Here is a 16,407-nt window from a genome sequence, read left to right as displayed (position 1 = left end):
GCCCAGCGCAGCCTCCCTGGCACTGGGGACACCCAGGGAAGAGCCCTGGATGAGGCTCTGCAGGACCATGCAGGCTCAGCCCTGCTCCCTCATGCGATCCCATGGGCCCAGGCTCTCTGGGATTTGCCTCTGCATTTACCATGCAACTCCAAAGCAACTGCAAGGAGAGTGGGACCTGTGAGTGAGACCCCTCAGTGCACAAGTAGCCCCAGGGTGGCCATGCCAACAGCACCAGGGACATCCAGCCCCAGGCACCCATAGCCTTGCAAAAGCTCCCTGTACCCAAAGCAAATGCAAATAGAGCTGGGGTGTGAAGAATAAAGATTCACACAAAAGATTGTTTATTTACAGAAGAGCAGCAACAAAAATGAATTACATAACATATTTTAAATGTAAGAATCTTTATAACAACAACAATCTATAAAATTACAAAAACCTATACAGAAATGTATGAAACATAGGTACACAAGAGAATAACAGACTCTAAAACATATTTACAGATGAAAAGTTAACAAAAAACTCTAAAATATACATACAGAATTATTGCATCCCTGCCCAGCATCTCCATCTCCATCAGTCCTGGAAGAAAAGCAAGTGACACGGTCACTCCGGTCAGGCACAGAGGGCTGTTCCCTGTGCCCCCAGGCTGGGACACACTGGCAGAGTGACTCTGCTGCCAGCACTGAGCCTGGCTGGGGCTGAGGGCTGAGCCCCAGGCAGTGGCACCCGAAGCGTGGCCCAAAGCAAGCACAGGGCAGGCTGGGGGTGGTGCTTGTGTTGCCAGAACCCAGGGTCCCCCCTGCACCGTGTCCCTGAGCAGAGCCACCCAGCCCAGCCCCAGCCTGGCAGCAGGGGACCCACTCTGCCTGTCCTGCTGCTGGGATCCATCTTCATCCCAAGAACATCTCCTCCTCCTCCTCACCTTTCTCATCCATTTCCATGTCTTCAACATCATCTTCCATTTCCACTTCCATTTCTTCCTCAGTCTCCTCCACAGCCACCTCCATCTCTTCCTCTCCATTCTCCTCTCCATCTATAGCCATACTCTCTTCTCTATCAATCCTCATATCGATTTCCATCTCCTCCGCTCTGTCTGGGACAGCCTGCGTTGGGAGCAAAGCCTCAGAGCTGGGGCCCTGTCCCACACATCCCCACAGAGCTCCAGCCCACCCAGGAAGCCCAGGGGTCTCCACCTCCATGGAATGGCACTGTACCTTCACTGGGACAGAAGCGAGCACGCTGCAGGGGTGGATGGCAAGGTCCAGGCCGCAGGGAGAAGGCGGGACTGACGACAGCGTCGATTTTTCCCGCGCAGTGGCGGGTGCAGGTGCACTGTGAGCAGGGCGTGGTGGCTGCAGGGCCAATAATAATAAGACAATGCTACGTCATGCGGTGCCAAGAATTTTTCCCGCGCACTGGCGGGTGCAGGTGCACTATGAGCAGGGCGTGGTGGCTGCAGGGCCAATAATAACACATAATGCCACCTCATGGTGTCATGACACACATCATGACTCACAGGATCACTCCGCGTGGGGCAATGGCGACCGTTAAATGATAGAATCCTTTCATGATTTTGCTCGGAATGGACCCTAAAGTTCATCTTGTTCCAACCTGAGCAACCTCCCCCCAGACCAGGTTGCTCAGGGCCTCATCCTGGCTCTGGATGAAATGGATCACAGAGGCTGTGGATGCCCCATCCCTTGGATGTTCCACAGCCTCTGTGCCCAGCCTGGGACTGTGCCTGACCACCCTTAGTTTAAAATACCAGTTTCCTTAGATACAACCTAAATTGACCTCCTACAGTTGAAAGCCATCCCCCCTTCTCCCACCACAGACCCATCTTTCCTATGGGACCCTTCAAGTCCTGCATGGCTGCACTGAGGCTTCCCCATGGCCCTCTCTTCTCCAGGCTGAGCACCCCCAACTCTCTCTTCATGGGAGGTTATAAAATAGAACAAAGGCAGAAGCACTGCTGGGCTCCTTCCTCCAGTCTGGCATCTACCTTCTCCTTCCCTGACCCCTGTGTGTAAGTCATCTCCTTGTCTGCCACTTCTGGAAGCCACACAAAAATCATTTTGATCTTGGAAACCTCAGCAAGAAATACTTTATTTTTTTCCTTTCCAGTACAAACAGTTTTTTAGCTTTTAAAATCTGAACAAATAGACATGGTTTTGAAAACAATAGAACACAGTCTTTTAACAGGATCAGTTATCAACTGCCTCAGAAAGCTGCCCATGCAAGGACAACCCCATGGACAGCATTTCCTTAGTCTGCAAGCAATTTTAAAAAAATGCCCGGTTTTGTACAAAGTTCCTTTCACTTTTTAAACATGAATAGCTGAGAACTGAAATAACAAACTGTTCATAGCTTCAAGTGACTAGTCAGGAATAGTCCAAACATAGCACCATTTTCCGGAAGGTCAGACTTCTTCCTTGTCCTAGTTTTGTTATGGCCAGTCCTCGCTCCCTCTTTTCTGGGGAAGCTGTTCCTGTTCAGCCACTCTAACCCAGCCCTGGCTGGGGAACAGGGAGCCTGGCCCTTGGCTTGGTTTTCTCTTTGGTTTTCTCCCTGGTGTGAGGGGATGGAGAAGGGGCTTAGGCAGAAAGCTCCCCATGCAGGATGAGGGCTCCCCTGGCCCATCACAAAGTACTGAGGGTTGGCTTGAGACTCCTTCCTTAGGCTGGAGAAAAAATAGGTTTTATTGTCTAAGAGCAGGTTTTGCAGGATGCCCAATGGCAGCAGAAGGTCATTCCTCACCTGGAGAAGTGTCTCAGCAGCTGGAGGGTAGCTCCAAATCAGCAAAGCCCAGAGCAGTGAGAGTGGATTCTGGTGCTGTCAGCACCTGGCAGGGCTGAGAAAGTGGTGGGGGGAGCCATGTGTCCTCTCTATGCTCTCACAGCTGATGGCTCGTGCTCCTCTGGCAGGGGAACAAGGTTTTACACAAGGGCAACATGGTGTGGCTACTGGTCTCAATGATCCCTGTGGTCGTCCCTAGCCTGGAAGCATGTTTAAGGGAGCTCACACAGATTTTCTGGGTGATAAAAGGTGCCCAGATGCATCTCTGCTGGGAGCTGCTGCTGGTTTGTGCTGGTCAGAGCACAGAGCTGCTCCTTTATGCAATTGGGGGGGACAAGGGAGGGAATCATGGTGCAGAGGAGCAGGGACAGCCTGGTGAGGGTGACAGGTACTGTGTGCGAGCCAAAGGCTGGCTTGCGTGGAAGGGTTCATGAGCTACAACACTGAGAGAAAAATATGTTCCTCTGCTATAAAGTGCCAGAGTTGCTTGGATGGAGGCTCTGTAATTTCCTCCTCATCCTAGTAATGAAGTCCCCATTGGCTGATCAATGGAGGGTGCCCATGGTGGGCTCCGAGGGAGAGGTGGATTCTGTGAGCAACAGCTCTGTAGGGCAAGACTGGAGCTGCTCAGGAATGTGGACAACGTTCTCCAGCCTACCTGTTCACGGGAAACTAGAGTCAAGCTGGGTAAATGACATGGGTTTTTCATTCTGAGCTGAGGACAGGTCTCCAAAAGTGTTCTTACAGATGCCCTGCCTTGTTCCACATCAGTGTTGGTCCCAGGGCTACTGGCATCCCAGTGGGATCAGAAGAGGATGTGAAGTGAGGATGCAGGCTCCTGCTCCTCCACTGCTGCACTCACACCCTGGAGCAGCTGGAACTCTCCTGCTTGGGACCAGATGATGGAGTTCACAGTTTAAGAACTAAAACAGGAAGAACCAGAGCTGGAGGACAGGACTGCTCTGTGCCCAGCTTGGTCTCAGCAGAGACCTATGGACACACCTCTCCTTGGGGAAGACACGTGTTTTCCATAACCCATCATGTCAGTCCCAGGTGTAACCAGAGAGCCCAGCAAAGTGGGATTGCAAAGCACAGCAGCCCCAGGGACCATGGGACTCTCTCCAAACACTGCTGCCCCAGCTTTTAGCTCCTCAGCATGGGTCTTTGGAATATGGCAAAGGACACAGGGGCAGCATTAGGAAACTGGAATCAGATGAGCACCATAACACGATTGTTCAAAAATATACATACACATACCATATATATATATTATACATATATATATACACATATGCATATGTATTTTCCTAATGCACGCCCTCATATGCTCCATAAGGCATGTGCATTTGCACGGAAGGGGAACATTATAAATGGATTTACCATACATAAGGAGGGCTGCCATCTCGGAGAAGGGAAGCCAGTTCCTGGAGGAACATGTGAATACGTGTGTTCTTTGAAATCTACAATTCCTGTGGTGAGTTTTATTCCCTGCAAGGAGCCCAGGCTCTGCTCAGTCTCTGGATTAAGATTCAGGTGGTCTTTAGGTCAGAGGAACTATTCCTCAGCTGATAATTATAGGGTTTTATTCTTCAAAAAATGATAAATCCACAAAAATAAAATAAAAAAAAAAGTTTCTGCCTCCAGCTTACTCTTGAATTTTTCTTCTGGGGTCATCAGCCCAGGAACCAAAGCAACACCCCCAGGCAGGAGGCAGTGACACTGCTGCACCAGGGTCAGGACAGTTGCTGAGCATCAGGAGGGGAGTACCAGCATGGTGGAGTTAAAGAGCAGTGGGGCCAACAAGATTAAGGGGAAAAAAAAAATGTAGCAGCTTTTCATAAAAAAAAATATCCCAAGAACTGTTGTCACATTGGAGCAAGTCTGTGTAATATAATTTAATCCTGTCCTTCACAGCAGGAGAAGGAAGACACATAGCTTGGCAGTGTGGCTAATGCTGCCTCCTCTCTGCCTTCTCTTCTAAGTGCCCAACCTGTTCCGCCAGCTCAGAGACCTTGGCTTGGCAGTCAAGCAAGTTGTCCTTCAGTCCCGTTATTTCCTGAGAGTGGGCAGCCAGTGTCCCATTCATGTGGTCCATGTAGTCCCACAGACTGCCCGTGTGTTTCTCCAGTTCCTCCCTGATGTTGTCCAGGCTGCCAGTGATGGCCCCCAGCCTGCCGCAGGCGCTCTCCACCCGCGCCACCCGCTCATCGAAGTGAGAGACCTCCTGCTGCAGGCCATGGGCCACGTTCTTGCAGGAGCTCAGGTCGCTGACAATCCTGGCTTTGAGTCGCTCCAGGTCTCCCTTGAGGTTCAGGACACGGCGGTTGCTGAAGAAAAGCTGGGAGCCTTGGTCGTTGACTTTCTCCTGGATGGAGTGGACCTCATCCTCAATCTTCCGCTCGTGCTCATCTAGTGAGGAGTTGACATGTGTGACGGTGTCTGAGTACTGGGAGACGGAGTTCTTGAGCCCTGTTAGAGACTTGCTCACAGTGTTCAGGTTGATCTTTAGCAAGGTGATCTCCCCTTGCAAAGCCCCCGATGCTTCCTCCTCGATTCGCCGCTGGATCTCCAGGATGGTGGCGTTCAGCTTGCGCAGGAGGTCATAATTGCTATCCATCCGGAGGAGCAGGTCCTGGTTCTTACTCTGGCAATCCTCGATCTCCGTCCGAAAGGTCTCCACATCTTTGGAGGCAGAGGTGCAGCCCAGGGAGCAGGTGCTCTCCAGTGTGATGAGGCGATTCTGCAACACCTCCAGTGTCTCATCTGTTCGTTTCCTCATGCTGGCAAGCTCCCCTTCCAGCACAGGCACCACTGCTCCATCCATGGCCATAGGAGAGCTGACATTGTTCAGCTCCCCCACAATGGTCATGAACCTGTCCTCCAGGGTCTGCATTTTGTCTTCAAAGGCAGTCCTCATGCCATCCACCTCTGCCACCACTGTGCCTTTCATGCTGTCCTCTATACCAGAGCAGCAGCTCCCTGTTTCCCTCTCTGTAGCATTGAGCCTGGCTTCCAGGTCCTCAAAGCGCCCTTCAAAGAGGTTCCCTAGGGTGACAGTGGAGATTTCTCCATCCAGGCGTGAGTGCAGGTTCTTCTGGGACTCGGAGATGCTGTGAAGGCCTTTCTCAAGGATGTTCATGCGATCGGTGAGGTAGTCCAGGTTGCTGCAGCAGCTTTCCACCACTGTCAGCCCTTGGATCTGGGTCTCCAGCTGAGAGATCTCTTTCTTGATCTCCAGCTCCTTCCCATCCAGCGTCTGCTGCAGCCGCAGGTTGGCAGCTTTCTCCTCCTCACACTGCTGCCGCACCTCTTGGATGCGGAAATCGCACGTGGTCTGGATCTTACCCAGCTTCTTCTCAAAGCCGTCGAGCAGCTCTCCACGCAGGTTGCTCAGCCTCGTGTCCACGTACTCCTCCAGCAGGTCGATGGAGGTGAGGGGCGAGGGCCTGGCGGATTCCAGCAGGTGCTTGATCTGCCCATCGTGGTCCAGGACCATGCCCTGAACCTCGTGCAGCAGATCCGCCTTGGTTTTCAGCACATCGCTCACCTCCGTCACTTTGGTCAGGATCTCCCCTACGGGAGGGAACGTGGCGATGTCGGCTTTGTCTGCCACGTCCACCAGGCCGTCGGGAATGATGCCGAAGCCCACGGATGAGTCTGGCGTGCCTGGGCTGTTCATCAGGGAGCCGATCATCTTGGTGGTGTCCTCCTGGATGGCCAAGCGCAGGCGGTCACCCAGCCCACTCACCATGGTGTGCAGGCTGTCGTAGGACTGGGAAAGGCGCCTCACCTCCTCCTCCAGCCGATCCAGGCGGTCCCCGAAGAGACCAGGCAGCTTCCTGCCTGCACAGGGAAGAAAAGTGAGAAGGCACAATGAGGGCTGGTGCTCCTTTAACTTCCCTCCTTTAAATCCTTTCCCATAATAACCTTGTGTCCTGCTCTCTGTTATTTCAGCAAAATCTCAGCCCACACCTCTCCTTAAGCTATTAGGAAACCCTCTTTCCTCTTGGGATCCAGCCCTCCGTTCCCAAGTTCAACAGCAGGTGATGATAACAGCCCAGGAGAGCTTCATCTTGAGACACACCCTATCAACCCCATAATTAATGGAAAAATGCTCTAAATCAATGAGGAAAGGCAATTTTGAAGCTGCATGTTTTGAAAGAAACAAGACTTAAAAAACAAGTGGTCCTCAAAGCAAACAAATGTCAGATCTCTGACAGAAAACATGTCACCCACTGAATTTTTGCCAGATTCACGCTCTGCACTGGAACAGAGAGAACCTGGAGGTTTGAGTGCATGACAATGGTGTGGTGACCTGGGGACATGAAGCAGGAGCAAGATCTCACCATATTGATTCTTCTTTGGCCCTGGAAACAGGTCAGGGTGGCTTTTGGGATAGGGAGGAAGTCTGGGCATTGGAAACATCTTTTGCCCAGGAGGCATTTTAGGGCTGGGATGCTGGGGCAGAAGGCCAGGCTGGTCTGTCGGGCTGTCATGGCACCCTTCTCCCATGAAGCCTGGACAGCACCTCCAGGATAGCTCGGTCACTGTCTTGTATCCAATCTTGTATTTGGGCCTGAAGAAGGTGCGGTACCTTTCCAGGAGAGAGGAGGGAGAGAGAAGAGAGTTTAGAGAAGCAACCTCAACATCAAGCAAAGGAGCAGGGTCATGGTCCTGTTGGAGGTGGGAGATCTGGGCACATGGAAAAGCCTGGCTGAAACCCTTGTGCTGCACTTGCAGACCATGGCCCATTTTGTCCAAGAGCTCTTGCTGCACCATAGCTCAGTGTAGCATTACAGTGGGGCTTAGGGAGAGTATTTTTTAACCTAGGACACTGTGCTGATTTACAGCTGCAGCTCCAAGTGTATTGCTGCAGTCCCTGGCCTGATAGGTGACCACTGTGACAATGTCACACTGTTTGGCAACTTCAGCACAGCACATGATGAAATGATGGAACTGATTTCAGAAGCCCTGCAAGCTCACATCACCTCTAAGAGGGAAGTGGACTGTATGTAAAAGTGGTTTGCACTTTGAATTGACCTATATAATTTCCTAGTGGGATCAAAAAAGTCTTCTTCTCAACTGTGATCCTGTCTGGAAGGCCCTTTGGAAAGGTATTTTCTCTCTGTGTGGAGGGCATCAGTTTGCTGGGCAGCCTAACGGGATGGCCTGGTGAGGGTCTCCAGAGTGATGCTGTGATGTGCACAGAGGGATGGCTCCTTACACTGCCTCCTGCCCCAGCTGGGATGCCCTAAGAAGTGTCTCCATCATGAATTTGGGTACTGCAGCATTGATCCTCCCACACCCAGAACACAAGGTGCAATCCCACCTCACACCTTCTCCCTCTGCTCTCACTCTGGATGGGGTCCCACCAGCCATGGGGGAGGATTCAGCTGCTCCCTGCTCCTCTGTGTCACTTCCCTGTGAGGCAGCAGTGATGGGACAGGACCCTGCTGGCACCTGTGTCCCCGCACCAGCTGAGCTGAGCCGCACAGAGCTGAACACAGCACTTTTCACAACAGCTCTAAGTACCAATGCTTTAAGCCTTCCTTTTGGAAATTTCCAATCTGAATTTACCAGGGCCTGAAAATCCTGAAGTCTGCTGTTTTGCAATAACACACACGATCAGCCTCTTGTTCTTCCCCAGCATGTTCAGCAGAAGGTCTTGGAGGAGCAGCACAGCCATCCATGCTGCAGAGGGGCTGAAGAAGGCACTTATCCATCAGTCAGGGCAGCACATGGGGCTGATTCCCTGCCATCCATGTCCTTGTCAGAATCCAGTGTCCCCAGTCCAGGCTGCAGCCCCTGGCAGTGCTTCCACATGATTCCCAGTGAGATACAGCCACCTCCATACACACCACAGGGCAGGGGGATAATCCAAACCCAAATCCTCTGCTCTTTGAATCTCTTCAAAACTTCTCATCAATTTCCCAAAGGGACAGTTTCAAAACAAGCTCTTCTTGTTACTCCTCTTCACAGGCGCTGCTGAGTTTCAATGAGCTTTCCTTCTGTTGTAGTGTGTAGAAACCTGCCTGGATGTACCAGGGGAGATTGCTGCTCCAGCCACTGTCAGGGGGTGAAGAAAGGAGGAGGATGGCATCCAAAAGGCAGAGTACTTTCTCTGTGTCATCCCAGCACCTCCTCTGTGTCATCTCAGCCTCCACAGAGGAGCTCCAAGCCTTGGGCACCTCCAAATCTTTCACCCCTGCACCAAACAGCAGCAAGAAGTATTTGTAGCCAGCTGCACAAATATTAGCTGATGGTCAAGCATGTGGAAAATCCATGTTTCCCTTTTGTCCATGGATGAAGCATCTGAAGCTCTGCAGAAAATTCGGCTGTGGGTCCATCTGCCCTCAGAAAGCAGCCTGGTTTCACCCTGGTTTTGTTTCAAGGAAACAGAGGACATTGTGGAGAACAGAGAAGCCTTGGAAATCTCCTCCATGGGCACCAGCAGCTGCAGGATGTCCTGAAGTCCCCAAATGCTGCTCAGACATTTGTGATGGAAAGAACAAGTGAGTGGGGAGGTCTGGCTGCCCATCTCTGCCAGAAGAGGATGAGAGTAGAGCCCATGGCACCACCAGGACAAGGAGAGTCCCAGCCAGCTGCCACAGGATGGGTACTAGGCTCTGACAAGAACTTCTCTTATCCCAGTATTCCTCTGTGCTCAGCTCTGCTCCCCAAGCCTGGGGAGGATGCAGGACAGCTTTTCCACATGGAATGGCATCCCCGGAGGGTGATGAAGCACAAAGCCCCAATGTCTGCAGCTCCAGCTGTGGAGCAGTGGAATGTTTCCTTCCAACACTGATGAGGTGGCAAAGAGTTTTGCAAATATTTTCCTGGAGCAGGAAGCACAGAACCATCCCCAGCCACAGGCTCCATTTCCTCATCCTCTCGGTCAGGTTCTCACTGAGCTGCCATCGTTCTGCCTCATTGAAGGTCCGTGACAAGCTGCTTTCCTACACACATGCACAGACACCTCCCCACTTCCCATGATTTCCAGATTTATTTCTGAATCATGGAATTTCCTGAATTTGAAGGGACCCATAAGAATCACTGTGCCCAACAACTGCACAGAACACCCCCAAAAATCCCACCATGGGCCTGAGAGCATTGTCCAAATGCTTCTTCAACTCTGTCAGGCTTGGTGCCATGACCAACTTCTCTGGGGATACTTTTCCAGTGCTCAACCACCATCTGGGTGAAAACCTTTTCATGACATCCAATCAAAGCCTCCCCTGACAGTTTCTGAGGAGGGATGGAGCTCCCTCACCCTCCTGACAGATCCCACCTTACCTCCTCCCAACACCAGGGCCCTGCCACTGACTGCCATGTCCAGGAAAAGTCCTTCAGCCCCTTTCACTGCTCTCTGGAAAGTGGGGGCTCACGGTCAGGAAGGTGGCACAGGGTCTCAGGAGAAAGAGGTCTTTGGGAGGGGAAGGGAGCCATGCCTGGTGTCCCCCATACTCACAGCACTTTCCCTGGGCATTTGGGTCCCCAGCTGCACTTGTGGTACTCGGCCTTGACGTAGCTCTCGGCCCCGTCCTGCAGCGTGCATGTCACATTGCGCTGCACCACGTAGGCACAGTAGCTCCTGGGGGAAACACAGCGAGACAGTGTCACCCCCTGCCCAGCAGACAGCACGGGACACTGCCAGTGAGGTCTGGGGGGCAGGAGCTGGAAGGAGCCCCCCAGCTTGGGCAGCTGCTGGGGAGGTGCATCACAACCATGCTGCAGGAGCGTGGCTCCTGTGACAGTCACAGCCACATTGCCACCAGTGCTGGTGGTGTCCCCAGAGCTGGGCTGTGCTTGGCACAGCATGGACTGTGTGGTGAGACAGGCTGTGAGGACAATCAGAATCCCAGAAACAGCTCCAGCAGTGCCTGGCAGGGGTGCTCTGTCCTGCTGCAGCTCCTGGAGCACTGCCAGTGCAGGGGCCAACCCCAGAGCCTCCAGGCCTTGCTGTGGGTGCTGCCACAGACAAGGCACAGGGAGGAGATGCTGCTCTGCAGGGCTGCAGCATCGTGGGTCCCTCCATCACAGAGTAGATCTGGGAGAGAGGCTGGAAACCCCTTCAGATCTCCAGGGCAGTGAGTACAGAGAGCCTCTCCCCTCCTGCCAGCCGCCTGCAGCTGCGTGCCACAGGTACCAGCCAGCTTTCCTGAGCCAAGCAGCAACGGCACTGAGGATAAGCTGGCTGGGAGGAAGGCAGTGTGTGGGAAGGATGTAGGACTGCTGGTAGGACAGATGGAGACCAAGGCTGCTCTAGCTGAAGGCAGGGCTGCCGGCAGGAGCAGATGGACTTGGTCCACAGGGGCAGAGACAGCAGGGATGTGTGGTGAGGCAGGGATTAAGGACAGGGGGATGTGGCAGACGGCAGAGCGGGAGGAGAGGAGGGCACAGGCCCACAGTGCAGAGCAGAGCTGAGGCAGGAGGTCAGCGGGATGGAGCAGATGGGCCAGCGCAAGCTGCAGGTGCAGAGAGGTGTTCAGTGAGGCGGGAGGACGTGGATTCCCCCGTGCCAGCTGGGGAGCTTGGTATGGATGGGTAGGGAAAGTGCTTTGTCTTCACCTGTTTGCCATCAGTGCTTGTCCCTCCTTCATCAATCTTTCCCCACTCAGGGAGAGCCAAAACCCTGCTGCTCTGGCCCCTGAGTGTGACATGGTGGGGCTGGGGGAGTGCTGTGCACACTCACCCTGTGCATGCACACACACACACTCCAACAGGAGACACCATAGCCCTTCTTACCAAACCCTTCTGCTCCATCCTGACAGCCCCTTTTCTCTGCCTCCACCTGCCAGAGGTGTCTCAACACCACCCAGGCCATCATGGCAAACCCATGAGAGCTGGGCTGAGGCCCTGCTGCTCATTCCTGTGCTCAGCCCTGAGGCTGTGCTCCACAGGCTGTGTGATGGCCATGCCAGGGAACTCCAACTGCATCCCAGCCTGTGACCAGGCAGCTGAGCTGCAGCAACCCCAGCTGCCTCCCAGTGCCCCCATACAGAGGCCCTGAGCAGGCTACATGATCTCCAACAGCCCACATGGGGCAGGAGCTCCCTCTGTGAAGCAGCAAGGTGTGAGCAGGGTCATCCTCCCTCCAAGCCTCTCTCTGCTCTCTTCCAGCCAGGATCCCTTGATCCCACACCCCCCGCTCATCCCACTTGCTCCCCCGGAGCTGCACCAGCACATCCACCCCAGCCCCTCTCCCAGGGCTCCTGGGATGGGCACTGAGCTCCCATTTGTGAGTGGCACTTCCAGCCTGGCCAGACCTGAGTGGCTCTGCCCTGGCGAGGGGCTGCCAGGCTCAGAGCATGAGCAGGGCCCTGTGCTGCTCCCTTCTCCTCCACAAGTGACTCATTCATCCGTGCACAGGACCACAGGAGAAGGAAGGCCAGCCACTTCTCCTAACTGGAGGCAAAGGAGTTCATGTGTGTATGTGGAAACTTGGGATCACTGTCTCTCCATAAATCCAGCTTACAAACACACCATCCACTGCCTCTAAGGCAGCTAGTAGCCAATGCAGGCACATCTACTAGCCACTGCTAATAAACACTGTCTGCCTGTGACTGCTCGGGTTAGTGTGGTTCTGGCTCACTCTCCCTCCCAGAACCCCGTCCCTTCTCACACACCTGTGGCAGGCAGTTTTATAACTCCAGCCTGATGTTTTTAGAGTGAGCAGCTGGAAAATGTTACGGGTTTTTGAAAGCTCTCACTGGCACTGCCAGTATTGTTCGTCCCGAGTGTTACTTTATTCATTTCAGCTTGTTCATAACCCCACATCCTCCCTCTTTCAAAGGAGCCCGGCAGAAACTGCACAAGCAAACAAGCTGAGAGTGAAGCGACACCCCCCCTCTCCGCCCCCAGTGTAACAACTCTTATGCAACTGAACGGAAAAAGGCTACAGTATGTGTAAAACCCACATTCCTCGCTGCCTGAGCTTCCCAGGTTTCTTGAAAACCTCTTTAAGCTCCAGTATGTACGTATTTTACAAGCGAATTCCCTCCAAACCGACCTGTTCTCATGCGTAGGTCTGTGCATTGCCATCCTCCCTCCCGCACATCCCCACCCCGGGCCCATGGCTCGCAGAGCAGGTACACGCACCCACCCCAAACCCACGGGCACCCCCATCCCCAGCTCCCCAGCCCCGTCCCGCTCCGTAGCACACGTGTCCCCACCGCACTCAGTTCCCTCCTGGAGATACAGCTCCCGGAGCCTCCTGTGGATGGAGGGGACACCGGGATGTACGGACACGGCTGCGCTGCCGCCAGCCCTCGCTCCGTACCTGGCAGACGATACGGAGCAAGGGATGCCCGCGGCCGGTACCCAGGGACTCCTGCCCGGCCAGGGATGCCCGCAGGCGAGTCCTGGGGAAGGTACCCATGGTCGGCACCGGGCTTTGGGAGCCCGCGGCAGCCCGGGCCCCGGGGATGCTCCCGTAGAGCCCAGACGCGTGGCCGGCGCCCGGTGGCCGCGGTCTGTTCCCGGTAAGGGATGCCCGAGGGAGACCCGGCTCGGTCCCGGGGCTGCGGCTCCCGGTGCCCTCCGGATGGGCTGCGCGGCCGCGGCCGGGGGTCGCTTACTTGTGCTTGCCCACGGGCTTGCCGAGCTGCGGGCTGGAGCCGGCCGTGTAGAGGCTGTACCTGCCGCCGAAGGGCAGGGGGGCGGCGGGGGGGTAGAAGGCACCCTTGGCGTCGGCGAGGGCCAGCAGCGTCCCCAGGGAGAGGCAGGCGAGCAGCGCTCCGCGGCGGCGCAGCGCCCGCGCCCGCCGCATGGTCCCGGCCCGGCGGAGCGCGATGGGCGGGATGGGACGGGGCGGCCGCGGGGCCCCGCCGGGACAGCGCTGCGGAGGGGACCGGAGCGCCCTGCCCGGCCCCTGCCTGTGCCTGTCCCTGTGCCTGTGCCTGTCCCTACCCCTGCCCGGCGGCACACGCCGCTCCGCCGCCCGCCCGTCCCCTTTTGTACGGCGGGGAGGGGGCGGGCCGCGCTCCTCCTCCCGCCCTCCCACGGCCACCGACCCCGGCCCCGCGGGCGGGGACACAAAGCGAAACCCCCCGACCCCCACTCTCCCCCCGTGCAGCCCTGGCCAGCGGTGCCGCAGCCCGGGCCGAGAGCGCTGCCGACCCCGGCGGGGGCTGGAAGGAGCTCGCACCCTCTCCCGGCCCCGGCTCCCTCTTCTCCCCTTCTCCCGGTGCCCCCTCCCTGCGCACGGGGCGTTTGCCCCCACGGGGTAGCAGGTGCAGCGGGCTCCGGCTCCTGGCTGCCCCCTCCCCAGCTCTGCCCTGCCTCATCCCGGAGCACAAGCGAGAGAAAGGCTGAAGCGACCCTCACTCTGCCCCCGAGGGCATCGGTGCTGCTGGAGATTGGCAGCTGTCAATCATATGGCTGGCACCAGCCTGGCTCATCGAGCATCCCCCAGCGAACCCAGCACCTGCAGGAATGGGGAGAGGGAAACGGTTCTATTTTGGAGCCCTCCCCAGATTTTGACTTTGGATCCAGGCCCCAGGAGAGAGGGGGGAATCCCTCGCCTTTCCCTGCAGACCCCTGGATCGCCCATAGCCAAGCACATTTCGTCTTTCACGGCTCTGGAAGGCATGTTTGTGTGTCCCTGCTGCCCTGCCCTGCAGAGATCCCTGCTAACCTGCGCCCCGACACCCCCACCCACGGGTGACCCACTACAGGATGCACCCTGGGCACCCTGCCCTGCCCTGCCAGCCCTCCCCAGCCTCCACACCATTAACCACAGCGCTTCAAGACCCTTTGTGTGAGCCACAGCTGTTAGGTAGGGGGGAAAGGACCCCCACCTGGGGCACTGGGCACTTTGGGAGAGGATAACATCCCCAGTGCTACCCAGTGGAGGTCATGCTGAAGCCCTGCAGAGGTGAAGCCATGCCAGGGAGCAGGAAATTTTGTGATATATGCAGACAGTTACACCCTTGGGCATCCCACCAAAACCTCACCAGAGGTTTTTTGATGAGACTCCTGTCTTGGCTGGCAGAAGCCAACTTTAGGTCAGGGAAGCACCATGAGAAGGTGTGTCCTACTTTTCCAAAACTCTTCGAGGAAAACAAGAGGCGGCTAAGAAAAGGAGGCTGGGTGAAATTCCAAATGAAGGTGTGAAACCTGCTGCTGAGGGAAGGAGGCATCGAGGCTTGGGCTGACACTGACACATCAAGGCTTGGGCTGAGACAGAGATGATAAGATACTGAGACAAACAGCCTTTTTCTGTTAAAATGAGTCTTTGGCTCGGTCTGAGGTGAGTACGGAAACATTATCAGGAGGACAAAAATCCATCAGAAGGCCAAGGGGGGAGAGGCAGGCTGGACAGAGCAGGCAGAAAAGCAGGAGGAGGGAGCCTGAGCACTGAAGCAGTGCATCCTTTTGGTTCAAGCTGCTGCAGGGTGTTGCTGAGCCGCCATGCGCCTGTCAGGCTGCACCCCAGAGGTGCTGCAGCGTGGTTTGTACGTGGAATATTTGGCAGCACATGAAGCAATCCTCATCCAGCTGGTGCACTGAATTGTTCCGCTCCGCTGGGATGCTGCAGGAGGGACGGTCCATAAGCAACTCTATAAAAACAAACAAAAGCCGACCGAGCCTGCCCGGTTTGACGCTGGATGCCAAAGTGGAGAACGAAGCTTGAGCACAACTTTAATTCTTTTTCCCTGCGCGCAGGGAGTGTGAGCCAGTTCTAATAACAGCATGCTGCACGTGTGTGTCTGAGGCCTCCGGAAAAAAACATCTGGTGTTGCACGGTTTCAGAGAGAGCCCTTGGCCCCAGCCTTTGAGCCTGTGCTGTGCTGATGGGTACAACGGGGCTGGGTTAAAAGTGCTTGTTCATTCTCACCAGCTTGGCTGGGAAAGGGAGGGAGGTGGGGGTCATTGCTCTTGGGTGGGTGTGTCTGTCTGTCTGTCAGACACTGCTGTCCAAACACATCTTTGAAGCAGCAGATCCCTTTCTGCCAGATTTCAGAGTGAGGAAGGATCCTCAGAGAGACTGAATCCCATTTTCTTGTTCCATCGTCTAATTGTTTATGAAAAAAGACATCTGAGTAGACAAGAGAATGCCAAACTTAGGTCCCAGCTGAGGAAATGGATTCATCATCAACTCTTTTGTAAGACATCAAGGAATCCATACAGGAGAGAGCCATTATGGGTGCCCCAAACCACAGGGAAAACTCTCATTAGCTGTGAGCTAATCCAGCCATGAGACACAGAGCAACAGGAAACTGAGATTTGTGAGGTTCTCTTCTCAGGGAGCAGCTCAGGTTGAACTCTTTGGTGCTCAGCTGTGCTGCTGCCTGTTCCCACCACACTGCAAGCCCTGGCCAGGCACAGGAGGGTGCCCGTGAGGAGCCTGGCTTGGCAACCTGGCTTTGGACATGTGGAGAACAAACAGGAGACTCCTTACTCCCAGAGCATCCTCCCAGCAATCACACAGCCATGTCCCAGGGCTGATAGAGAAGGTGCCAATCCCCATCTCCCAGAGCTGTGAAGCACATGCTGAGTAGAATGGAAGGGCTTTGCTAAACTGAACTGCTGCTTTCTGGTCAGGGAGCACCAGCCCTTGGTGCTTCCCAGAGGAAAGATCTGCTTTCTCCCCTGGCTTCACCTGGAGAG

The 16,407-nt window shown here is 55.0% G+C and overlaps 1 protein-coding gene and 1 long non-coding RNA gene across 2 annotated transcripts; both read right to left on the bottom strand.

Annotated features, from left to right (window-relative positions):
• Window positions 1-327: 327 nt before the first annotated feature.
• LOC147650174 (uncharacterized) lies at window positions 328-1,103 on the bottom strand. Its single transcript, XR_015277065.1, has 2 exons — window positions 923-1,103; window positions 328-579 (listed from the first exon to the last, which is right to left on the bottom strand). It is a non-coding gene; the product is annotated as an uncharacterized LOC147650174 (long non-coding RNA).
• A 970-nt stretch (window positions 1,104-2,073) lies between these two features.
• EMILIN3 (elastin microfibril interfacer 3) lies at window positions 2,074-13,564 on the bottom strand. The gene is made up of 4 exons (XM_086853048.1): window positions 13,374-13,564; window positions 10,265-10,387; window positions 7,143-7,390; window positions 2,074-6,639 (listed from the first exon to the last, which is right to left on the bottom strand). Exons 1-4 carry the CDS (start codon window positions 13,562-13,564, stop codon window positions 4,745-4,747), a joined length of 2,457 nt encoding a protein of 818 aa, XP_086709174.1. The 3' UTR covers window positions 2,074-4,744.
• Between the last annotated feature and the right edge of the window lie 2,843 nt (window positions 13,565-16,407).

The sequence above is a fragment of the Cyanistes caeruleus genome, chromosome 16, assembly GCF_971803275.1.
Source record: "Cyanistes caeruleus chromosome 16, bCyaCae1.hap1.1, whole genome shotgun sequence".
Lineage (NCBI taxonomy): Eukaryota > Metazoa > Chordata > Aves > Passeriformes > Paridae > Cyanistes > Cyanistes caeruleus.
This window is presented reverse-complemented; position numbering and strand designations above follow the sequence as displayed.